Raw genomic sequence first — 26595 nt, 5'->3', positions numbered from 1 at the left:
TTTTATTTTACTTAATTATATCTTATTTTACTTAATTCTATTTTATTTTCTTTTATTTTATTTTACTTTATTTTGTTTTATTTTATTTAATTTTTTATTATTTCATTTTATTTTGTTAGATTTTATTTTTATTTTATTTTCTTTAATGCTATTTTGTTTTGCTTTATTCTATTTTATTTTATTCTATTCTATTTTATTTTATTTTATTAAATTTTTTTTAAATTTTTTTTTTCATCTTATTTTATTTTATTTAATTTTTTTATTTTTTTTACTTTATTTTATTTCATTTTACTTATTTTTTTTTTAATTTATTATGTTTTATTTTATTTTATTTTATCTTATTTTATTTTATTTTATTTTATTTTGTATTACTTTATTTTACCTTATTTAATTTTTTTCTATTTTATTTTATTTTATTATACTCAGCGTGCTTTGCACACAGAGTATATTAACTTTGATTGGATAACGGTTGGTTGTACAGGTGTAAAGGAATCGAGATAGATATAGACTTTCATATATCAAAATCATCAGTGTCGAAAAAAAAATTTAATTGAGCCATGTCCGTCCGTCCGTCCGTCTCTCCGTTAACACGATAACTTGAGTAAATATAGAGATATTTCCACCAAATTTAGTACCCTAGCTTATCTGGACCCAGAATCGGTATTAAAAATGAGCGAAATCGGATGATAACCACGCCCTCTTTTTATATATATAACATTTTGGAAAACACAAAAATCCTGATTATTTAGTAAATAATACACCTAGAATGTTGAAATTTGACGTGCGGACTGATATTGAGACTCTAGATAAAAATTTAATAAAGATCTTTAAAATAGGCGTGGCACCGCCTACTTATGATAAAATCAATTTTACAAATATTATTAATCAAAAATCGTTAAACCTATTGTAACGAAATTCGGCAGAGGGGTTGCCTTTACTATAAGGAATGCTTTGAAGAAAAATTTACGAAATCGGTTAACGACCACTTCCACTTTTATACAAAACATTTTTAAAAGGGTTGTGGACGAATAAAATACGCTATATCTTTGCAAAAGAGAGCTTTTTGAGTCAATGGAATTTTATTTCCTAAATTTAATTATAACATAAAATTGGAAAACACTAAAATTTTTTTAAATGGGGTTGAAACCGCCCCTTTTATGGCTAAGCAATTTCCTATTATTCGGGAGACATATCTCGAAGAAAAATTTACATATTTTTTTATAGCAGAAAACATTGGACCATGGAACATGGACCACGGTAACTTAGATATAAAACAAGTTTATTAGGTCTAAAAGGGTCGCAGACTAGAATAATAACGTATAACTTAGCAGGAAATAATTTTGAATCAATGATATTTCGCTTATCAAGTTTTATTGTAAGATGAAATGGGGATACATTTTTTTTTTTTCAAACGTGCGGTGCCACGTGTTATGTAGAAAAGTAATTTATCTGAAATGAAATGTACAATTGAAGCTCACGCTGAAGATATAATGTTCGGTTGCATCCGAACTTAGACACCTTTACTTGTTTTTTAATATTATTTTTTTTTTTTTATATTATAATTTTAAATATTATTATATCGGAGCCAAAGAGCGGAAACATGACAGTTCATGTTAAAATAATGACAAAATTCATAGGGAGCTACGTGATGCAATGGCTCCTAACGCTTAAAATCTAAGAGAATTTTGAAGTGTCGATTATGGGTAAACTTCTTTGTGAAACAGAGAATCCATATGCTTAACCATACATAGAGAGCTTGTCTTCTTGGATTATCCTCCTTATGCCGGACAGCGCGACAGCCGCACCTGCTTTGCAGTCCTTCTAACACAATTCCTTTTAAACTCGGAAAGGAGCGCAAAATTTTCAACTTGCCTATTTACATTAAAGATAGGGCTTACCGTTTTCGAATGAGAAATATAATGGACCATCCTCTGTACTTTATTGAGAATAACATTGTTTTTATGACCATTGAGCGGAAAGTCTTGAATATTGAGTAACCATATAAATATTACAATGCTTCCTATTAACTTAAACTATTGGGACACAATTTTTGTTAAATCATGTTAATAACGATAAAGATACGCCAGAGATTTGCAACAAATTAAGGTTTTTCCCATTGAAATCGAGTAATATTTCAGTTCTATACTTCACAATAATACGCACCTTATTCAAAAATTAAATCTAAAATCACATATCGAAATTGTTCGTAATAGCAGGCGTTAAGTTTTTATTAAGATGGAGCAATTATTTTTAATTTAGTAACACAAATCATGTAGTTTTTTAAAAAGATTTTTATTGCTTTCGATAAATTTATATTCCAAATTTATCTTTTAAACTAATTTTTACCTTATATAATGATCCATCTTAATATTTATTACAGTGCTCGAAAAAATGTGTGTTTATATGTATGTGCCAATTACATGTTCGAATCACTCTCTTATCTAAGCATTCATAAACTTACCGCTATCACATTCATCATTGACATTCATCTCCAACATTTTTGTATGTGTAATGTCCTTGTGTGATGCCAAAAATAGTACCACATCTCGTTTCTCATTTTTAATTGGCACAATGTCAAATAGACACCAAAACGGTGAACCTGTAAGGGAGACAAAGAAACTTTATAAATAGCTGCTGAGTTGGGATTATTTCGTAGATATGCTTCCCGCTCAACGTTAAAAAAACTGGTAATAAGTTTAACTGCTAAATGTACTAGCTAGCTGATAAAACCCCGCCTCGCCTTGACATATACCTGAAATATTAACACGTAAATAGCTGCAAGCGTTAATTAAACGTGCCTTTTAAACTGTATAAAAAAATAAAGCTGCTGTGGTATAGTAATTGCTGGCAGGGACCGAACCAATTCTAACTTTAATAATAAAAGTGTACAAAAAACGTTTGGCGGGGACTTCAATGGAAAAAGCTCTCCTAGCGTTTGTAATGCCAATATAGGGGTTCCCAGAGTAAAAAGAATTTGCTATTGGCTCCTTTCTTGACGTTGAAAGACCGCCTAATAATGACCTAACCACGGCCATTTGCAATTCTCTTTTTGGCTTGGTAGTCGGAGGCGCTCTCTATGGATTCAATTACGCACTTCTGTGCAACAGAATTGTCGCAGCGGAATAGGAACGAGTCATAATCGAGAGAAAGGTAAGCAGAGGCATGCCACAAGAAATTGTTCTAGCTCCTCTATCAGTAATGCCTGGAAAATTGTGTCAATGGTGTACGCCAGTTTTATGAAATGGTAGTCAAGCAGATCCTTTTCTATGAAGCAATTGTTTGGTGAGACACAAATTACACGGCGAGTTTTATAAGATTTTTAGTCTCCGTATATCGTACAGCGTCGGTTGGTATCAGCCATGCACTTAGAGCAACGCCTACCTTAGCACTAAATATCATGCGTAGTTGAGTACAAATCTGGCGAATATCGCAGGTAAGCCGATTACAGTCCAGTTGCATTACAGCATCACAGCGATATCACCAAACTTTACTTCAAGGCCGAAATAACTTTAGTGTACCATTATATGCCTCTGTGCAATATTCAGAACAGTCATCGCCTCGAGAAGGGGTAAAGGGAAAGGGTTTAATTTGTGACAGTGACTACTTCGCCGATGAGTCAAAATTGGACGATAAGGTTTAAGAAGCGATTTTTTGTGAGGAGCTTGTAGTAAGCAATAAACTTCAGTTGGCTGATCACTGCAGCGTCCTCCAAGCGGAAGCTGCCGCATTTAAGGATGCAATGAATGCGATTCTATCCATTGTTCCATAGCAAATTTGGTTTTTGTGTGCTGAGCATTAAGGGTCTTGACCTCCACGTCCGATTTTTTTTTATTACGGCAAATACGTCGTTCGCAAAGCAAGTGCACAAAAACATGTGCAATAAAACGGAAAAAATACTATAAATCACTCATAAATGTAGCTTTACAAGTACTTAAAAGAAAAGAAAAGAAAAGAAAATAAAAGAAAAGAAAAGAAAAGAAAAGAAAAGAAAAGAAAAGAAAAGAAAAGAAAAGAAAAGAAAAGAAAAGAAAGGAAAAGAAAAGAAAAGAAAAGAAAAGAAAAGAAAAGAAGAGAAAAGAAAAGAAAAGAAAAGAAAAAAAAAAAGAAAAGAAAAGCAAAGAAAAGAAAAGAAAAGAAAAGAAAACAAAACAAAAAAAAGAAAGGAATATACGAAAAAAGTCATCCCCATACATACTACATATCCGATACAATCCATTGCTCATATAAGAGGTTTAACCTTATTTCTTCCACTTTTTAAAGGCTAGAATCTCGAAATTTCAAAATTTGTTACATATACATATGTCAGGGATTATTGTGTTAAAAAATCGTCAAGATCGGTAATATATATACATAATTATACCGTACAACCGATTGAACAGACAAAACATTTAAAGTAGCTTCTTCCTCATTTTTAGAGCTAGCGGCTTGAAATTTCTCAGAATTTTTACATATAAGGCATAGATGTCAAAAAGTAAATTACACATTTTCGGCATATGAATTGAGGAGGCAGGTATACCTCTGGTAGGACATACCGACCTCAGCGGTTACTGGAGGCATACAACGATTGACGTACTGGGGAAAAGTATGAAAATTTGCAGTAACATTAAAACATGTTCAAAATAGCTACATTTTTCAAATGTTGATGACTGTGCAGAATCTTCCATGAGCACGAAAATGGCGATGCGAATAAAAAAGGAACAGGAAGTGTAGTAAGAATGTAGAAATTTAAATAGTTTTTTCTTTCCAAATAAAATTTTTATTTTTATTTTTTCAAAATAAAATATGAATATTTATTCCCAACTTGTTTGGACGAATATAATATTTTACAAGGACTCATTTCGGATATTTAAATTATGGGCTAGTGATAATGTTTGAGGAGTAGCTTTGTTTTTGTAGATATACGTACCCCAAAAACATACTATTAGCGCTCACAATTCTAGAGTCTAATATGAGTCCAAAGTTGTTACAATTATGAGCTTTAGAAATGTGATCACCTAGTAGTATTTAATGACTTCAATTTGATGAAGTTAAGAACAAGCAAAAAATATTAAAATTATTAAACTTGGCATCTGCGGAACTTATAAATCAATTTATTCTAATCAATTAATTTATTCTAAAAGTATCAATTAAAATGAATTTCATTTCTCTCAGATTTTGGTTTTCTTTTGATAGTTTCATGGGTGTTCTTTAATCAAACTTTTTCTGGATACTACAAATATCAGCGCAAGCTCTCAATATATCTTTTTCACTGCTAATTCGTACTTATGAATACATTTGTATGGTTCTTTATTAATTCACTTATTTACCATTGAATATTTTTATTGATCTAAATATTGCTGTTCACTTTCAAGCTTCTTTTGAATTTTTTACATATCTTTCAATCTGTTTGGCATTTCCCCTATATAGATCAATTTGCGTACTTTGTAGCACATATATGATTTTGTTAATAATAAGGGGTTTCCTCACAATATTAGTTTTCTCTATATTTTCCGTTTCAAAAGTGTGTCCGAAATTCTTCGTAAACGTCTTGAAAAAATGCTATTAAAGAATTCACATAAATGTCATCGTAAAGAGTCATATCGCACTCATATTTAATCTCATATAAAGCATGAAATCAGACCTGTGTCTATCGATTATGGCCAGAAGGTGAATATATTCACTACAAACTCCTAATTTAGCTCATAATACGCGCAGAGTATTCAATATGTGGACTCCTTTATGAACAATTTTTGACCCCGAATGTTTGCTGATTAGTTTGTTGAAAATCAAAACAAATATTTTGTATATGTACACTGAAAGAAAGACTGGTAAAATCAACCGAGATACGGGCCAATTCAACCGAGATTTCTGTCAATTTTTATCCATCGACACAATATGTTGAATCAACTGCGCACAAATCATTGATTCGTAATTGACCGTTTTAGTAATCAAATGAACACAAAAAGTTGTTGCGACAGCTTTGTATGAAAGTACCTAAGTTGCCATATAAATAAATAAATGTAAGGCGCGATAACCTCCGAAGAGATTTTAGGCCGAACTTCTCTTCCAATTTGCGTCGTGCTCCTTTTTAATTTTTCTTACCAATTGGCGGGACGGGACCTTTTTGTTTTATGCCGAATCCGAACGGCATCTGCAACGCATACCAGTTTTCACTGAGAGCATATCATGGCAGAAATATACTCGAAGTGCTTGCCGAACACTGCCGAGGGGCGACACCGCTTAGACAATTTTTCTTCTTATTGAAAAGCTTTTTTCTAAAATTTTGATGTTGCTTTGCCCGGGATGTGAACCCAGGGTCTTCTGTGTAGTTTTCGGAGCACGCTACCATCACACCACGGCTGCCGCCACGTAACTACGTAAATATGTGAATACATAAATACGCATGCTTGCAACATATACATACATATGAATATAGAAATGAAACTTGTAGTCACAAGACTGATTCCCAATTCTTTCAGTTGCAGCTCAGCTCATTCTCAATTTCTTCTCTCGCATGTAGTTGCCACACTTGATTGTTTCGAAGAAAACTTGTAGTAGAAATATTTGACGTAACATCGTTCATTCAAGAAAAACTTTTGCAACAAGAGGGCGCAATTTTGCATTTCGCTTGGACGAGAAGTTGCAAATTTGTACCCGATAAATAGGTGTCCCGGTATCTCGTAATTTTTTGCACAGTAAATTCAAAAAAGGGTTTTTTTTTTTCGTATTGATAACTGAAAAACTAGTTTTTTGTTGTTTTCCCATTTCGTGCGTTTCTTCGATTTGATAGTTTTCTTATTTTGGTTTTTTTTTAATAAGTGGCAACATTGTCATAAGTACAAAGTAGAGAGCGCAGTGAGCGTAAAATTCTCTTTGAAATTTGCTCACGTATTGACAGTTGATCACCGTTGAAATGACCTGTAAGATCAGTTGTGTTAACAGAAAAATCAGTTAGATTGATTAGGAATCTGTCAATTTTACAAAATTTTGTTAACTTAAGAGCGATAATTTCTCTTCTGTTGAAATGACTAAACTAATTTGTTCGCTTGACAAAGAACTCGGTCGAAATAACCATAATTCGATCAATTTCACCGAATCTCCGTTAAGTCAAGAACAACAAATCCGATTTGTTGATTTTACTAGCACCATTTCTTTCAGTGTATTAAATAGCGAGATTTGCTCATATTGCTTTATACAATGTTTTTTTTATTGATATTAGAGAAAAATTTAATTCAATACTCAGCTGCCGAGAAGCTTGCTGATGTAGAAGTGAAATTCAGAAACATGTTCTAGTAACCATCGCCGTTTGTAAACTTTGCCATTTTTCTCTTATATCAAAAACAAATATAATTTGATTTTAAATGACGTATCAATTCAACTACTGCATTTTAATTCCAAGTACCTTTAAATATCCAAAAAAAGATACAAAAAAGGAATATTTCGCGTATTTTCTTGGTATTTACCAAACAAAAAAGGTAAATGCCTTAGGCTATGGTTAGGACTTTATAAATTAATTTGTTGTATCAATGTGAAGCCTAAGCTTTTATAACAAAAAAAACGACGTGTGGCACTCGGGGACTGCCGCGGTAAAGCTATTGCATATTATCAACTTATGCAATTATAATATTTATGCAACATTTTGTTTTCTTTGATATTAATTCAAGTTTTGTCTTTGATATTAATTCAAGTTGACCTTTTTAAGCGTGGTGACCGATAAGAAAACAAATTTTTTACTTTTATTGAATAAATGAGAAGTTAATATTTAACTTTCACTTTAACTTTAACTTTACCTTTAACTTTATTTTTAACTTTCACTTTAACATTCACTTTAACTTTAACTTTAACTTTATTTTTAACTTTCACTTTAACATTCACTTTAACTTTAATTTTATTTTTAACTTTAACATTCACTTTAACTTTAACTTTAACATTAACTGAAACTTTAACTTTAAATTTAACTTTAACTTTAACTTTAACCTTAACATTAACTTTAACTTTAAGTTTGACTTTAACTTTAACTTTCATTTTAACTTTAACTTTAACTTTAGCTTTCTCTTTAACTTTAACATTCACTTTAACTTTAACTTTAACTTTAACCTTAACTTTAACTTTAACTTTAACTTCAACTTTAACTCTAACTTTATTTTTAACTTTAACTTTAACTTTCGCTTTAACTTTAACATTCACTTTAACTTTAACTTTATTTTTAACTTTAACTTTAACGTTCGCCTTAACTTTAACATTCGCTTTAACTTTAACTTTATTTTTAACTTTAACTTTCGCTTTAACTTTAACATTTACTATAACTTTAACTTTAACTTTAGCTTTAGCTTTAACTGTAACTTTAACTTTAACTTTAACTTAAAAAAAAAACTTTAACTTTAACTTTAATATTAACTTTGGCTTTAATTTTAACTTTAACTTTGACTTTAACTTTAACTTTAACTTTAACCTTCCCGCGGGGGTACCGGTCCCCTACCGGGCGCCTTCTCAGGTGGTGGATAGAGGAACGCTTCCCACAAGACGGGAGGTACTGAGTGAATTAAGTACTCAGGGCGAACCAAAACGAGCAATCCAGTGGAAAAATGAGAATGTGTTGCTCTAAGGGCAACACATCCCAAAGTTCCGGTGAAAGGGCGATAGGATGCCGCCCTAAAATACCCAATCAAGCATCCACAGGATCGAGACCAGTAAGATCCTGTTGACCAAAACTGGAAATATGATTATGAACTGATTGCTACGGGCTGGCGATGACGATAGGCTACTACCTTAATAAGCAAAGGTGACATCTTGCCGAAACGGCTGGTAGGTTAATATCGGCATCGTCTCCGTCGCGTTAAAACCTTGGCAGGTCTTCAAGTACCTTCGAAGAATGTCGCCATTAAGTTGGTGGTGTAGGCTCAGTTGAGACGACTCCTGACTAACGCTGTATTCTGGCTCTGAACACAGACTCCCATAAGGACCTGTGTCAACCCACGCGTGGCCTCCCTGCTTCTGCAAAGATAACCACGGGAATTGAAGACGGCGACTGCACATCGTGCGGAGGTAGCGGCTTGAAGCGGAGACCCAATAGAACAAATGAGCAACAAAATAAAAACAACAAAGGAAGATAAAAGAATAGTAAGCAAGAAAGAAAGGGGCGATGAAGCGGTGTTCAAGAAGAGCACTAAAGTGCTGAGATCGCCGGTTTTAACAACCCCCGCTAAAGCGACCTTGTCGGTAATGCCCACACAAGGCACCGAATCGGCGGAAAAGACAAAAGCGGCGAAAGCACAGCTGCGCAATAACCCCAGCCAGTCAACACCTGCTACTGCAAGGGAAAAAGCGTCGGTCAGCTCACCCAGTGTCGTTGCACAGCGTGCTGTTGAGAAGGAGAAACGTGCGACTCCGCCAAGAGGCTCACTCTCATACACAAGCCTCAAAGGAAAGAGCCAAGACGAACTGCTGGAGTACGCGGTATCAGTGCTGCGCGAAATGCAGGAAACCGCTCTCAAGCAGAAGACCGTGTCCAAGGACATAAAAACCGGTATGGCTCTTCTCGAGGAAGCGTTAAGCTGCATGGGATCATTAAGGGCCCAAAAGGTAGATGAGAGCAGAGAATCGGGCCGAAAAAGCAAGAGGGCACGAACGAGCTCAGATTCCCACTCGGAGGACTTGGAAGCCAAAAAGAAGCGAGATGAAAGAACAAATACGCTTTCACAAGGTGAGTCTTGGTCCAATCTAGCGCGCCGGAGGCTGAAACAGCGGGCCCAGCCAGCCAAGCAGGCAACCCCCGTCCATGCTCCTAAAACTCAAAAACGCGCGAGAAAGAGGAGACAAGCAGCAACTTTTGTGGTAAAACCTGTGGAAGGCAATAGCTATGCCCAGGTGCTAGGGGCCATACGCGGCCAGCTCCGCCCTAATGACACAGGTACGGTGGTACGGTCAGTACGAAAAACCAAATCTGGTAACGTACTGATTGAAACGGCGCGCTGCAGTGACCAGACGGCCTTCAGAGCAGCTATAGGTAGTGCAGTAGGAGAGGTCGGTGAAGCACAACAGCTCTCCAAGCGGATGAAGTTGGAAGTACTTGGCATGGACTGTCTCACAACTGAAACAGAAATCCAAGACGCAATAAGGAGGGAGGTCGGAAAAGAAGAAATCACTAGACCTCTCCGTGTCTCTGTGTTCGCAGCAAACCAAAGAGAACAGAAAATGGCGGTCGCCGAAATGGACGAGAATATTGGCAACGCCCTACTCAAAAAAGGTAAAATTCCTATCGGATGGATACAGTGCCGAATCAGACAGCGAGCAGAAGTACAACGCTGCTTTAGGTGTCTCGGCTACGGACACCGGAAGGCAGAATGCAAGGGTCCAGACAGGAGTAACGCCTGCTGGAAGTGTGGGCAAAACAGCCACAAAGCTTCGGCCTGTACCGCAGCTCCAAAATGTTACCTGTGTAATACACAGAAGCTCGATCATGTCCCTGGATCTGGAGCATGCAGCATCTTCATAGCGGCACTCGCTGTTGCAAAAGCCAAATTCTCAATCCAATAGTGATTAGTTTTATCCAAGGCAACCTAAACCGGAGCAGACTTGCTGATGAGCTACTACAACAGTTGGTCTTAGATCATAAAGCTATCAGCGTTATCATCAGCGAACCCTGTAGAGCCCGAAATGATTGGCATATAGACAACACCGGCACCGCCGCAATCTGGATGACAGATGCAAACGCCAATATTGTGAACCGTGTTGCCGGACAAGGCTACGTCCGTCTAACTACGAATAATACCACAATAGTAAGCTGCTACTTGTCCCCGAATGATCCCATTCAAACGTTCAGGGACAAGCTTGAACTTATTGAAGACGACCTGAGGGACTTAACTAGTAACCTGGTTGTGGCGGGAGACTTTAACGCAAGAGCCGTCGAATGGGGAATGCCGCAGACTAACCCCCGTGGAAGGTTAGTCCTTGAGATGGCAGCCAGGCTCGGTTTGAACGTGCTTAACACTGGTACGACCCCTACATACCGACGGCCAAGCTGATGTAACACTAGTGTCAGAAAGCCTGCTGCTGACCGCTGCTGGATGGAGAGTCATAGAGGATCTGACTGGCAGCGATCACAACTACATCACTTTCCACCTAAACGATCCCGGTCAGAGGCAGATTCCGAACGTGCCACGCAGAACAAAAGCATGGGACGCATCCAAGGTCAACTCTGCCACGTTCTCCGCATCAGTACTGGGGGGTGCCCGACGGATAATCAACAACTCCAGTCTGACGGAAGAGACGGTTGAAAAGACAATGAGCTGTCTTCGCCACGCTTGCAACCTCTCTATGCGATCCCGGTCAGAGGCAGATTCCGAACGGGCCACGCAGAACAAAAGTATGGGACGCATCCAAAGTCGACTCTGCCACGTTCTCCGCATCAGTACTGGGAGATGCCCGACGGATAATCAACAACTCCAGTCTGACGGAAGAGACGGTTGAAAAGACAATGAGCTGTCTTCGCTACGCTTGCAACCTCTCTATGCCACGGAGGGGAGTGTGGAGGGGTAAAAAGCAGGTATACTGGTGGAATAGCGAAATCGCGGAGCTGCGGAAAATATGCCACAGGATGCGAAGGCTAGCAACTCGCGCGCGCGGCTGGCCTGAGGCTCTAGAAAAGTCGGAAGCGTACAAAGGAGCGAAGAAAGCTCTTAGTGCTGCCATTAAGCAAAGCAAGCTTAAGTGCTGGAAAGCGCTTTGCGAGGAAGTGGATCGAGACCCACGGGGGCAGGGATATAAGATAGTAATGAAGAAGTTCCGTCCGCCAAACCAGCTGATGGACGAGAACCAAATAAGGAACATTGTGGATGGCCTGTTTCCCACCCAACTGCCTAGGGAGGGCGGGTACGTTACCCATGAAGATCGCAACGTGGAACCTTTCCAAGAAGAAGAGCTTAAAACTGCCGTGCGAACTATGAAACCTAAGAAAGCATCTGGGCCCGACGGAATACCTGCGGAGGCAATTAGACTAGCTGCAAACGACTGCCCAGAACTTATGTTGCACATGTACAACAAATGTCTCGAAGAAAGAACTTTCCCCACCATATGGAAGAGAGCACGACTGGTTCTCATTCCAAAAGGGAAAGGAGATCCCAACTCTCCATCATCCTACCGTCCCCTATGTATGTTGGACACAGCAGGGAAATTGATGGAGAGTCTCCTGAAGCAACGCCTCACCAGAGCGTTACAGGACGCCGGAGGACTGTCGCCCAGACAGCATGGTTTTCGGAGGGGGCACTCCACAATCGATGCCATAGCAGAAGTTATAGACGCAGTCAAGAAAGCCGAGACAGCGTGCCACAGAGCAAGACCTATAGTGTTGCTGGCCACGTTGGACGTCAAAAACGCTTTTAACTCAGCTAGGTGGGAGGACATGCTTGAGGCACTAGAAAGCACTTTCAAAGTACCGCAATATTTATTAGAAATTTTAAGGGACTACCTAAGAGAGAGGTATCTAATATATGAAAGTACTCACGGTCAAAAAAAGGTAAAAATAACAGGTGGAGCAGCCCAGGGTTCGGTACTAGGTCCCGATCTCTGGAATATAACTTACGACAGTCTTCTTCGATTAGACATGCCAGAAAGCACCTTCCTCGTTGCCTTTGCAGACGACGTGGCAGCTGTGATAACAGCACCAAGCTGCGAGCTGGCACAGCTAAAATTAAACCAGGTCATGCGTAATGTAAATAGGTGGATGGCTGAGCACGGTCTCCAGTTAGCAACAGCCAAAACGGAGATCGTCATCCTCACAAAGAGACGTATTCCCACTACCAGGAACATGATGGTTGGGGACCAGCCAATAGAAACACTCGCTTCAACGAAATATCTGGGAGTGAGGTTAGACAGCAAACTCAACTTCTCGGATCACATACGAGGGGCCTGCGAAAGAGCTGCGCGCATAATAGCGCAGTTGAGTAGATTAATGGCAAACACAGGTGGCCCAAAGCCATGCACAAGGAAGTTGCTTGCATCAGCCTCGGATTCTATACTCTTATATGGTGCAGAAATCTGGGCGAACGCAATGAAATACCGGAAGAACCGAGTCGCCCTCACCTCGGTCCAACGCAGAGGGGCGCTGCGAATATCTTCGGCTTACCGCACGGTATCAGCTGAAGCTGTCCTGGTCGTTGCGGGAACCATACCGATATATCTTCTCGTTGAGGAAAGAAAAACAATATATGACAACGGATCGCAAGCAAGTAGAGCTGCTGTTGCCATGCAGGCGCGAGCAGAATCGATCCGACGTTGGCAAGATCAGTGGAGCAACAGCATCGTAGGAAAGTGGACTAGGGAACTAATCCCTGAACTGAATCCATGGTTAAAGCGACCGCACGGAGAGGTAGACTTTTACCTGACCCAGTTTCTAACGGGACATGGTTATTTCCGCAAATACCTACACAGAATGGGTAAGGTTGATAGCCCGAGCTGCCTGTACTGTGGGGAAATAGACGATGTACGCCACACCTTCTTCGAATGCAGGCACTTCTCCCATCAGCGAAGGAGGGTAGAAGATGTACTTGGCGACCTATCCCCGGGCAGTGTCATTAATAACATGACCTGTCGAAGAGACAGATGGGATACGGTCAGCACATATGTGAGGCATATACTTACCAGTAAACGAGAAGACGGATGCCTAGCCCATTAGCGTGAGAGTAGCCATCGAGCTCACGTAGCGCGCACCGGTACCCGAAGTAATGCTAAACGCGGTCCCAGGTACGGGGATTAGCGCGGGCCGTGGGAGGTTAGGTTTTAGTGGGTAGGCCTTCCTGGAAGAAGGGAGTCCTACACTCGGAGAGTCTCGCAGTGAGGCTTAAATATCCCGGTCAGTGCATAAAGCATTTCCTCCTTCCACAAAACAAAACAAAAAAAAAAAAAACTTTAACTTCAACTTTAACTTTAACTTTATTTTTAACTTTAACTTTCGCTTTAACTTTAACATTTACTTTAACTTTAACTTTAGCTTTAGCTTTAACTTTAACTTTAACTTTAACTTAAACTTTAACTTTATCTTTATCTTTAACTTTAGCTTTAACTTTAACTTTAACTTTAACTTCAACTTTAACTTTAACTTTAACCTTAACTTTAACTTTAACTTTAACTTTCACATTATTTTTAACTTTAACTTTCGTTTTAACTTTAACATTCACTTTAACTTTAACTTTTACTTTAACTTTAACTTTATGATCCGGGGTGGGCGTGAGCTTAGCACCTGCTAACAAGCCAACCTAATATAAACGCACGCAAGTCATTTTCTGTCAAAAATGTCTCATGCACATACAACTTGTATGAGAGCAACTCAAATTGAATTTGCTGCGTGAAAACCCAACTCGATTTTCACATTTGGTTCTGCGTGACATTTAGGTTTGACGTTTGCACACATGCTTTACATTGTCGCAAGGCATGCCTATTTGGGTTAGGGCAAAAAACGCCGGTTGTTTGCGTGCTCTAAAAAAACGCAGTGCGGTTTTATTAGGCTGGCTTGTAAGCGACCATATATGTATACGATAAGCGATAGCACAATGGCTACTTCGTGAAAATCAACGACAGCTCTTTTAGTTTATTTCGATGGTCGTACGGTGAGGAAGTGTCGCACGCGCGCTTAAAACAGAGTACCAAAGAGTGCGTGTGACACATGTTCACCGTTCAAGCATTGAAATCAAACTAAATAAATAATTCATTTTGCTTTGGTGCTCGCTACGCGTTCGTGTTTACTAACACATTCTCAATTTGGTAACCTGCCCACCGCTGATTATGATAGAGATCCAATATTATGTATTTGGCCCGTTTCTAACACCGAACCTTTACGAACGTTTTCGAATCTTTTCGAACCTTTTCGAGCCTTTTCGGATCTTTTTTGACAAATATCCGTTACGGTTTTTTTGATTTAGTCGCCAAGCCCGCTATAAAATCTATGTAATAGCTTAAAAACTGTGAATAGGTTCATTAGTTTTTTTGTATTTCTAAACACTATAAACGTGTGGCTCTATTCCATGGAACATCGCTGTATATGCGAATACTTACACTTGAATAAATATTTGCGCACAATCATACTATGTATGTGTGTACATTGGCGCCGTACAAGTGAAATGTGCGTACTGAAATACTTTTGCCGCTTTAGCAACACTTTGCTGGTAGACCACAAAATTCACATCAAAAGTTTCAAGTAGGCGAGTTTAACGCTACAAAACTTTTGCTATCTCACCCATTTACTCAAGTTGTTATCGTCTACTTACTTTCATTCCGAATTCTTACTCTTAACAATAAGCCCTAAACTATCTTCGTTCGCCGCATAATGACCTGCAATATACACTTTTTTGATCTAATTGAATTTATATGGTTTTTTGTTTGGGCACGCATGAGTAAATTTATTTTGGTTAAAGTTTTTGCCTACTAAGTTTTCTCAGCTATTCGCATAATTTGACTCTTCTGTTTACTTGAAAAACTTTGATTTATTTATGGTCAGGTTTAGTTGTATTAAATTGTATTACAAAACTTTTTACGTGTTAAGTTGATGGTTGAAAATTTTGAGAGGTCTTGACCATAAAGTTTATGAATGGTTATTTTAAAGCACATCAGGGTCGGAGTGAGCAAGTTCTGTGTGTACAAGAATAACTTACAGCATATAACCTTATAGCATGCAAACAAATTAAATTAAATTGAAAGTTTCAAAAGGTGTCGATCAGGTCAAGCTTCTCTAATTCTCTTCTCAATCGTAAAATAGGCTGTTGAGAGATTTAAATCTGAACCCTTCAGCAACCTATGTTACGATATAGAAAGGAGGGAAGCTTTCTTATTGTTGCTGTTGTTGTAGCAGTGCTTCGCGCCGACCAATCACAAATTGTCATCAATATTGTCGGACAAGACAAAATGAAAGCTATCTTAAAATATTACTCAGTGTGGTCATATTGAGTCCTTCCCGAGATTGTCAGGCTTAACCCTCTTAATGGTGCCTGTTACAGAAAATTTTCAGTTCTATATCTGGCTAAGGACCATTAACATCGATAACACTCAGCAAAATCTTCGGGGAGTATCTTTATCGCTACAACAACAATAACATCAAAAACAACATTGCTTAGAAAATTTTATTTTGTTTTATAAATTGTTGATGTTGATTTTTTCTAGAACCTGATCGCAGAACGTTCCGTGTGGTAGGTAGGACATGCTACCCCTTCACCACGGTGGCCGCTCAGCATGTGAACTACCCAGCAGAAAAATTTAATACGATTATGCACCAGCAAGAAGGTGCCTACTTTGGCAAGCGAATTACTACAAATCAAAACCTAACCATCCTACGCATCGTGAGGCTCTACATGGCGCTCAGTGTATAAACGGGATAAAACTATTGCACAGCTAAATCAAGTAAATCTTAGTCTTCCAATAACTTGTGCTGTAATATTTCATTACCTTTATTAAACAAAATCAGTGGCAGGGGTTAGTAGCATTTCCATCTAAACTTACTTCCACTCAAAATAATGAAACGTTTTTACTCTCCCATTACAAATAACTTAATTTCCTTTTTGCTGTACAATTTTGTATACCAGCACACACGCACCTATGCACAAAGAGAAAAAACATATTAATTTACCAAAATTTACTTACCATCTTTTTTATAAAAAATAACTTCCAGCTTCAGTTCCGTCTTGTTCATCAGACTTTTCTCAATTTGTTGCTTATGCTCCTCTTTTGTTTCCGGTCCATACAGGAAATGGCATGAGCATCCTGTTGTTATTGTTTTTTTTTTTATTGCATTTCAACAAGAGACAAAAAATGTTCACCAGTTGCATGAATGAATCCATTAAAGAACAACAAAACAATTTTTTGTTGCAAACAAAGTGAAAATGTCCATTATGGTGAAATGAATTGTTGCTCGTTTTCAGTGATGAATAACAGTTGGCAGCAATTATGAATTTTTTTTTTTTTTTTTTTTGTTAATGTATTGCCCAGGTGGTTATATTTTACAATCATTTGTCATAATATAGTTGGCATATTAATGGGCAAAATTGTTTTTTGACATTGTGCATTGTCGGATATTTTATTATTGTTGGGATGATGTTATTGTTGTTTGGCGTTGAGTTTGTTGAAAGAGCATAAAAAGGGAAGAAGTAGAAATTTATTTAAGAGTTGTTTGTACTATTAATTTATTTTCATATTGTAATATTTCTATTTTTAAAGATGATGCTCCGGCCAAGAAAGTTTTTCTATCGGAACCCGCCTATGGAAGCAGAGGTAGAGGGCGGCCCCCACTCCGTTGGAAGGACCAGGTGGAAAACGATTTAAACTCCCTTGGTGTGACGAATTGGCGCCGGTTGGTGGAGCGAACGAACGACTGGCGCGGCTTATTGGACGGCAATAACCGTTTAGACGGCTAAGCGCCAATTAAATAAGTAAGTAATATTTTTATTGTTTAAAACCTGCATTCTAATTTATGAGGAATATTGCTAATATTTTATAGGTTCAACACCCAAAAATAAGTTTAAAAGGATGAACACAGTCGCAAATGTTCATCTATTCCTCAAAAACATAAATCTCATGACGCGTATTCTGACTGGAAACTGCCTTCTGGCGTCACATGCCTTTAAATTAGGCTTGGTCAGAGATAGCAGATGTAAGAAGTGCGGGTTGGAGGAGGAAACGATCAAGCACGTTTTGTGCTCATGCCCTGCGCTTGCCAGGCTTTGACTCCAGCTATTAGAAGTGATACAGCTGTTAGATCTAGAAGCAGAAAGTGGCTTAAGTCCTAGGAAGCTTCTAGTATTTGCCTAGGGGGCGGAGTTATTTTATAACACAAGTCATGATTTTTTATTTTTTCAGTGTGGTCGTTAAAACAAACTTCTGGTAATACTACGGACTCATTCAGTCTATGTAAGGTCCTCATGGACCAGCCAGTTCAAACTAACCTAACCGAACCTAAACTAAAAAAAACATCACAGAGTGCAGTATTTAAGCATTGAGTTTTAATCAAAAACCGAAGTACCTAAACGAGAGACATGAAAAAATCTGAAATCGAACGGGTCACTTATCTTATGGCAGCCGAGATACGTACACGCCTCTGTGCAGCAAAGAAAGTATGAGCAGTGACGCAAAGAAAGTTTGACGTCGAAAAACTGCTCACGAAACAGACAGTTGATAACTACTCTACTCGGTGCTTACACCTGCTCATCGAGAAATATTTTCGAGCTGACGATGGGAACGAGCAGAAGGAGCATATTTCTTTCACATAACGTACCGCTGCTAATGAAAGCATAGACTTCCAGCGAACCCGCAAAAACAATTGCTAAGATGAGGAATGTCGCGCTGGCTGCTTATAGAGCCAGGCTACGTACGAGCGCGATAACGCAAGGTATATTCGAGCGTTAACGTGAGGTGCAGGGAAATATTTGAAGCAAAACGACCAAAAAATCTAGCGAATGGCGGAAATTTTCAAAACCGGGCAAGATCTCTTCAGGAACGATATTGGCGACGTCCCAACTGACGAACAGAGTGTGCTTAATTTTAATTTCAATCGCCGATGATGGAAAACACAGTCCAGCAACCAACTATGATGGGGTAAGAAAAGTTATATCCCGACTGAAAAGTTTCAAAGCACCAAATTTTGATAGAAAACCCGCCGAGCTGTTCAAACACGAAGACAAAAAGTTGGTAAAGAGCATGTGCCTCCACATTGGAACTTAAGCGTACTTTGGTCAATCGCCAAGAAAGGCTATCGCCCAAACCGCTCCACTTACTTCGTGATCAGCCTGCTTAATATCGCGGAACGGCATCTGCAAAGCAGATGAACTTTTACTGAGAAGTTTTTCATGGTAAAATACACTCGGAGTGTTTGCCAAATCAATGCCGAGGGGCGACCCCACTAAGAAAAACTGTTTTCTAACTGAAACCCCTTTTTTTCTAAATTTTCGATGTTAATTGGACCGCGAATTGAACCCACGATCTTCCGTTTGGTAGGAGGAGCATGCTATCACCCCACCACGACGGCCGCTGTATGCTGATGATATCAATATTATTAGCCTGAAAAATCGCGCTGTGAGTTCTGCTTTATGCGGACTAGATAAAGAAGCAAAAAAAAGGTGGGTCTTGCGTAAATGAGGACAAAATTAACTACTTCCTGTCATCCAAGAAAGAATAGGCGCGTTCGCGCCTTGACATCCACATCACTGCTGACGAATATAAATTTAAGAATCTGAAGGATTTCATCTATTTAGGAACCAGCACTAAGAGCAAAAGCTTAGAAATGAAACGGAGAAGAACCCTTCCCAACAAGTTCTACTTTAGACTGAGTAGGCAATCGATAAGTAACTTCCTTTCTCGACTTACAAAAATCAAGTCGCTCATCAAGGCTGTCCTGATGTGTGGCTCGGCATCACGGACAGTGTCGAGAGAAGGAGAGATGGCTCTTGGAGTGTTCACGAGAAAAGTTCTCAGGAAAATATTTGTAAGGAGGTATAATGATGAGCTGTATGAGCTTTACGCATATACTGCGATGGTGCAGCGAATCAAAACCCAAAGTCTACGCCTGCTAGGTCATTTTATGCAAATGCAAGGAGACGCTCCGGCTACGAAGATATTACAGTCGACGCCGTAGTTTTGGAAGCACAGGAAGTGAGATATCTCCACTTAGTTGGGCGAGGCAGGTGGCGGAAGACTTTACCTACCTTGATGCTCCCAATTGACGTCAGTTACTGCGACACAAGAATAACTGGCGTGATTTGCTATGAAACGGCCAAAATAGTTCATGGGGTTAAGCCGCAATTAATGATGATGATAAAGTCCTTCAGGGTACAATTTGGGAAATACGTAATACTTCTTGCTTGCAGACACACGGTGTAAGATTGATATTCTTTTAAAGATCAGCCAACAGCCGACAGTGCAGAACGGTACCAGCTAAAATATTTCCAATTTTCCCCTTTCTTAAAAAGGGAGTTGTTATTACCAATGCGGATAATAATGGAGTGGTTTGGAGCCATATTAGTATATAGAACTTCGGACTGACTCGGATTCAACGAAATAGTACTTACAAAAAAAAAACAACTACTTCTGAAGTGAAAATTTGTATCAAGACCGGAACTAGAGAAAAGGTAATGAATGCAGCGGGGACTATTACCATCGCCTATGACATCGCCAGATGAAAGCACGTAAATGAGATAGAGAGCAAAGTAGCACTAGAAGCGCAAATGTTTTTAACAAGAAATTTTCACTAAAGGTCATTAACATCACTTGAACTTTTAGCGGCCTTTATAATTATAATAACTTTGAAACAATATGTTTGCAAAGAGCTTTTTTGTTTTCAACTTACCTTTTTGCATTATTTGTGCTCGCGAGTATCCCGTCAACTCCACGAAGCCATCCGAACAATAAACAATTGGATTGCCATTTGCTTGCGCATTGCCGAGCACAAAATTTGAATCTGCAAGAAAAAAAAAATGAAGAGTGAGAAAAAGAAAACCGCTATTCGAACTTTACGAATTACTAGCGTGGCTTAATAAAAAGGCAAAAGAGAAAATTTCTTTGGAAAAAGTTTATAAATCAACAGATACCGTTCGGAGGCTGCAAAAGGCATGCAGGTCCCTTGAGGTAACTTTTTAAAAAAAGGGTGCGAGGCCGTAAACGAATTTTCCCCAGATCTATATATAATAACAAGAAACATAATTCTGCAAAATTGCGAAACTAACGGCTTCTTGTTTATAGCTTGCAAACTAGTAAATTTTGTCTACTCAATTAGAGCGGTACCACGCCAATTTTTCAAAACTTTACTAGTTTTCTAATTTGCGTTATAAAGTGAACCAACACGAAAAGCTTCATTACTTTACCCGTATTTGTTAATGCATTGTCCCATTTTTTCCATTTTCGAAACTTTTGATATCGAAAAAGCAAGCGGGGTTGCTATCGTATGAAAATTCAATTATATTTTGTATTCAGATGAGATGTTGCTATAAATTAGGGAAGATATATACATCAATTGTTGCTCAAGTGACCTTGTTAACGCACGGACGGAAGACCAGACGTATGACTGGGTATAAAAAGCGGCTGTGACTTCCAACTGATTTCACTGAATTTTACCAAAATGTTCAATCATAAAAACAATCATTATACCAAATTTTTTCAGTAGTAGTAATAAGAGTAACGTTCCTGCCAAATTTCATCATGATATCTTCAACGACTGCCAAATTACAGCTTGCAAAACTTTGAAATTACCTTCTTTTAAAAGTGGGCGGTGCCACGCTTATTGTCCAAAATTTTACTAATTTTCTATTCTGTGTCATAAAGTCAACTCACCTGCCAAGTTTCATCGCTTTAGCCGTCTTTGGTAATGAATTATCGAACTTTTTCGGTTTTCGAAATTTTCGATATCGAAAAAGTGGGCGTGGTTATAGTCCGATTTCGTTCATTTTAAATAGCGAACTGAGATGGGTGCCCAGGAACCTACATACCAAATTTTATCAAGATACCTCAAAATTTACTCAAGTTATCGTGTTTACAGACGGACGGACGGACGAACGGACATGGCTAAATGAATTTCTTTTTTCGTCCAAATCATTTTGATATATTGAAGTATATATATATCTCGATTAGTTTATGCCGTTACGGATTACCGTTATGCGAACAAAGTTAATATACTCTGTGAACTCGGCTCAGCTGAGTATAAAAAGTAATGAAGAAATGTATTTATGATGTGTACTGATTCATCTGCATCTGGTCGAGTTTTCTTAGACAAGAGTATGAACAATGCCATTTTTACATAGGGATTTTTCAAATACAATGGAAAGAGATACACCACAATACCACATATCTGTCACATCGTACTTCGGTGTATATTGACATTAGGTCTTTTTGTTATGAACTATGAAGAATCAACACGTGTGTTTAATATTTATGTAGTTTTCGATTCATAATTGAGTATTTCTTCATTTTCAATTGAATTCATATCAATATTTATAATACATTTGGAATTCCTTCTGTAAGTATGTCGTATCGTTGAATAAAAAGATAGTAAAAAATTGTGGCAACGACGTATCATGTTTTTCCCTTCAAATTTATTTTTTCAAATGTTCTTTCTTCGTTCGTTTTACAGAATACATTTAGTGATTTCATATTCATATTCATATTCATATTCCTATTTATTGAGTCAATGGCAGAAACCTTACTGACCAGATTTACAAGCTTGCAAATTAACTTAAAACTAAATAACTAAAATTAATTCAAGGATGAGATAAAATTTCTCGATATTAAGACTCAATCCGTAACTTGAACAATGGCATGGGCATTGCAAAGTCAAGATTTTGCATTCTAGAAATTTTATTAAGCCCTTCGAGACCTCTTGTGAGAGGGGCAAAGCTAAGGTAATTGGTTCTCAGAACTTCACCGTAGAATATATTATGAGAGCGTAGAGATCTACTAGGAACTAGAAAATTTAACTGCCCCAACAGAGCTGAGCAATCAATAGTACCAGAGATAATATCGTAAATAAACATTAAATGTTGTACTGAACGTCTGACATGCAGTGGCATAACACTTATAAGCATGCACCTGTTTATATAAGGTGGTAGGGGATTAACAAAATGAAGGTGTAGGAGGGCAAATCGAATGAATTTACGTTGAACCCTTTCAATTCTAGCAGAGTATGTGCTGTAAATGGGATTACATATGATAGAGGCGTACTCTAATTTAGATCGCACTAATGAATTATACAATATACTCCTAGTGTATGGGTCCTTAAAATCCTACGCATAACGCCGTAAAAAAAGCTAAATTAGCATACGCTTTTGGTATAAGATAGTTAACATGGTTAACGAAAGTGAACGAAGAGTCGAAAACGACACCAAAATCATGAAATTCTTTGACCGAGGCAAGATATGTATTAACGATACAGTATGTTGACTTAAGCGCACTTGTAGATCTAGAAAACGTGATATGCCAACATTTGCTACTGTTAAGTCTCAGATGATTATTAAAAGCCCACACATTAAGAGCATCCAAATCTCTCTGTAGGAGCAATGCATCAGATACAGAGGTGATACACCTAAACAGTTTTAAATCATCGGCGTAAAGTAAATAATTTAAATGCTTTAAATATGAGCCGACGTCATTATTGAAGATAACAAATAAGATTGGACCGAGAATACTACCTTGTGGCACCCCAGAGGTTGCCAAGAACTCATAGGACCTCATAGTAATAATAATAATAATAATACCCAACGGATTAAACCCTCCAAAGCCCGCCCGACCGGCGCGAGGGGCGCATCCGCATGACGCACGGATTTGTTATTGCCGAGTTGTTGATAGGCGGAGGTTTGTTAAGCGTCGAGATCTAAAACTGCTCAGCTACAGAATAAAAATCATCAGCTGATTACTATACATAACAGTTAGAAATTACATAGAAATTATACATATATATACTACATTGTTAAGTAAGTGAACATTTTTAATTTATTTGATTTTTTTTTTTTTTTTTTGTTAAGAGTTAAGATAGGATAAGACAGTTTTCTTTATGGTAAAAAGTGAATCCGTTATATCAAATGAATTAGAAGGAGTGTTAAAATCATGACACAAACACCGAAAAGATTCATTTAATTCGAAATTAGTTCTACACTGCCTCAAAAGAAGAGGTTTGTAATGTCTTGACACCTGTGATGGGACATTGAAATTTACTTCGTTCAAAAGAATTGGACTAGAAATCAGTCCATTCAGGAGTTTAGCCATAAATATAACGCCTAGCATTTCTCTACGACTTGCAAGAGTTGGTAGATTGATAAGCTTTAACCGACTAGTATAAGGTGGAAGATTATACGCAGAGTCCCACTAAAAATTCCTTAAAGAGAAAAGTAGAAATTGCTTTTGTATTGATTCAAGTCTATCTGCATGAACTCGATATTGTGGATTCCAGACTATTGATCCGTATTCTAGTATCGGTCTAACTAAGGTGATGAAAAGGGCTTTAGTTACATAAGGGTCACTAAATTCTTTGGACCACCGTTTCCCGTATGAAAGAACACCTCTAGCCTTATTGACAGTAGCATTAATATGAAGGTTGAAACTAAGTTTAGCATCTATCGTGACTCCCAAGTCAACAAAATAATTTACTGATACAAGACAAAAATTATAAATTACGTAAGAGGCTGCTGGCAAAGATATCCGAGAGACGCACATGAACTTACATTTATTGATGTTCAGCGGCATTGAATTCGCGTTGCATCAAGCAACTAAGCAGTTTAAATCCCCTTGAAGCAAGGGACGTTCTTCGATAGACGCATAAGACCTAAAAAGTTTTACATCATCAGCATACATTAAGATTTTGGAATATTTTATAGTGGTACAGATATCATTAATAAATAGCAAGAACAGAATTGGACCAAGGTGGCTGCCTTGTGGGACGCCAGAGGGAACATCGATGACATTTGAAAAAGTATTTTTAAAAATAACTTTTTGCGTTCGACCGCAGAGATACGACGAGATCCACTGGGTGAGACCAGGTTGGAAGCCAAGCCGATCCAGCTTGTAGATAAGTAAGGAGTGTGATACTTTGTCAAATGCTTTACTGAAATCAGTATAAATAACATCTGTGTGAAGATTTTCTCTAAATCCCTTAGAAACATGAGTTGTGAATTCAAGTAGATTAGTAATGGTAGATTTGCCTTTACAGAATCCGTGTTGCGGTTCTGCAATCAAAGTAGAAATGGAAAATGTTAGCTGATTGGTAACGATAGCTTCAAACAACTTTGGGATGGCCGACAACTTTGCTATTCCTCGATAGTTCTCTACACACGACCTACTACCACTTTTGTGAAGGGGTATGAGAAAAGATTCCTTCCAAGCAGAAGGAAAGACTCCACTTTTTAGGGACATATTGAATAAATCAGTTAGAGGCTGATAAATGTGCTCAGCGCATTTTTTAAGAAAACAAGTGGGAATTAAATCAGGACCGTACTTGTAAGATTCTTTCAAAGACAATAAATATGAAAAAACTTCATCCGGATATATTTCTGTAATATTAATGGTGTTAAGTGAGTTAAGCTGAAATGGATATTCATTTGAAAAAGTATTAAATTCATTGGAATAGTTGGACTTGAAAAATTGTGCAAAGAAGTTAGCAATATCTTGATCGTCGCTAGACAAATCTCCCTGGTATTTTAAAGCAGAGGGAAACCCTTTAACCCTACGTTTAGAGTTCACGAAATTATAGAAAGCTTTCGGATTGCAAGTTATTTTCCTTTTCATCTTACAGATGTACGTATTATAGCACTTTTTGTTTAATTCAAAATATTTATGACGCAAAATAGAGTAATGCAAGTAATCGGAGTGAGAGCCCGAACTTTTGTATAATTTGAAGAAGCGAGATTTTCTGTTTTTTAAGGACTTCAGCTCTTTAGTGAACCATATTTGGACTGATTCGGTAGACACACGTTTTCGCTTAGGTACGTGTTTTTTCAAAATACCGTAAATGGTGGTATAAAAGTCAGAAACATTTTTGTCAATATCAACACCATATTTGGGCCAAGCCACTGTAGATAAAGTTTGATGAAGTTTACTAAAATTAGCCTTCGCGAATTGAAATCTGAAACTAGAGTCGTATTTAGTAGCAATGCTACTCGGAGAATTTCTTTCGAATTCGTATGCTATTTCCAGGGAAGGATGGTAAGGGTCTTCAGGTACAGTAAGAGGTTCACCCCGGCTTAGAGTATATTTTGATGTATCATCGACAAATACCAAATCAAGGGTCCTCCCGAACATGTTAGGAATTATATTTATCTGTTTAAGGCAAAGTTCAGTTATTTCGGCTAAAAATTCGTTGTTGGACATGTTAGAAGAAATAGGTACAATATTCTGATCAGATATGGTCCATAATACATGCGGGATATTAAAGTCACCCAGGACTATCATCGAATCAATGGGCTTCATCAATCAATTAACAATTTTGAGCAGGGAAATATGATCCATATACACCGAAGGATCAGAAGATGGTGGGATATAGCAGACCGCGATATAGACACAACCCATTCCGAGATTGATTCTAATGCATTTGAATTCTGTAGAATCAATAATGGGTAAATTAACCTCAGCTGAAGGTACAGAAGAATGTACCGCAAGCAAAACTCCACCTCCAATTCTGTTCAAGCGGTCATTTCTGTATATTTGGTAATCATAGCAAAGAATCTCTGAATTAAATACATGAGGTTTTAGCCAAGTTTCAGTTAAAGCGATAATGTTGTAATTGCAGTTAAACGATTTCAAATACAATTCAGTTAGTTTAGTGCTTAAACCTCTAACATTTTGATAAAACAAATTTAGGACCGATTTAACATTCAGTTTTTTGATGCACTATTGTTATGTGGAAGTGTAGCAAGATTGGAAATATTAGTATTACGCCTACGCTCGAATTCCCGCACAAAAGCACCGGCGGCCAAAAAGAATTATTTAATATAGTATCAAAATGTTGTGCGGATACATCAATCCTAAAAGACGAAATATCCCTAGGATGGTTAAAATTGTATTTTCGAACTGTCACGTTTTCAAATTTAAGCTTAGCGATGATGTACGACTTTAGGTCCTCTTCTGTGGTGTCTTTATCAAATCTTTGAACAAAAACAGATTTTT

At 37.8% G+C, this 26595-nt stretch overlaps 1 protein-coding gene across 1 annotated transcript in view; it reads right to left on the bottom strand.

Moving 5' to 3' along the window:
- Nucleotides 1-26595, bottom strand: part of Elk (Eag-like K[+] channel) — a 410371-nt gene that overhangs the window by 110217 nt on the left and 273559 nt on the right. The window contains exons 5-7 of the mRNA XM_067777239.1: nucleotides 20300-20410; nucleotides 16606-16725; nucleotides 2462-2599 (exon numbers count right to left, since the gene is read on the bottom strand). Coding sequence (XP_067633340.1) covers nucleotides 2462-2599; nucleotides 16606-16725; nucleotides 20300-20410 — 369 coding nt within the window. The remainder of the gene's footprint in view (nucleotides 1-2461; nucleotides 2600-16605; nucleotides 16726-20299; nucleotides 20411-26595) is intronic.

This window comes from Eurosta solidaginis, chromosome 3 (genome assembly GCF_040869045.1).
Source record: "Eurosta solidaginis isolate ZX-2024a chromosome 3, ASM4086904v1, whole genome shotgun sequence".
Lineage (NCBI taxonomy): Eukaryota > Metazoa > Arthropoda > Insecta > Diptera > Tephritidae > Eurosta > Eurosta solidaginis.
This window is presented reverse-complemented; position numbering and strand designations above follow the sequence as displayed.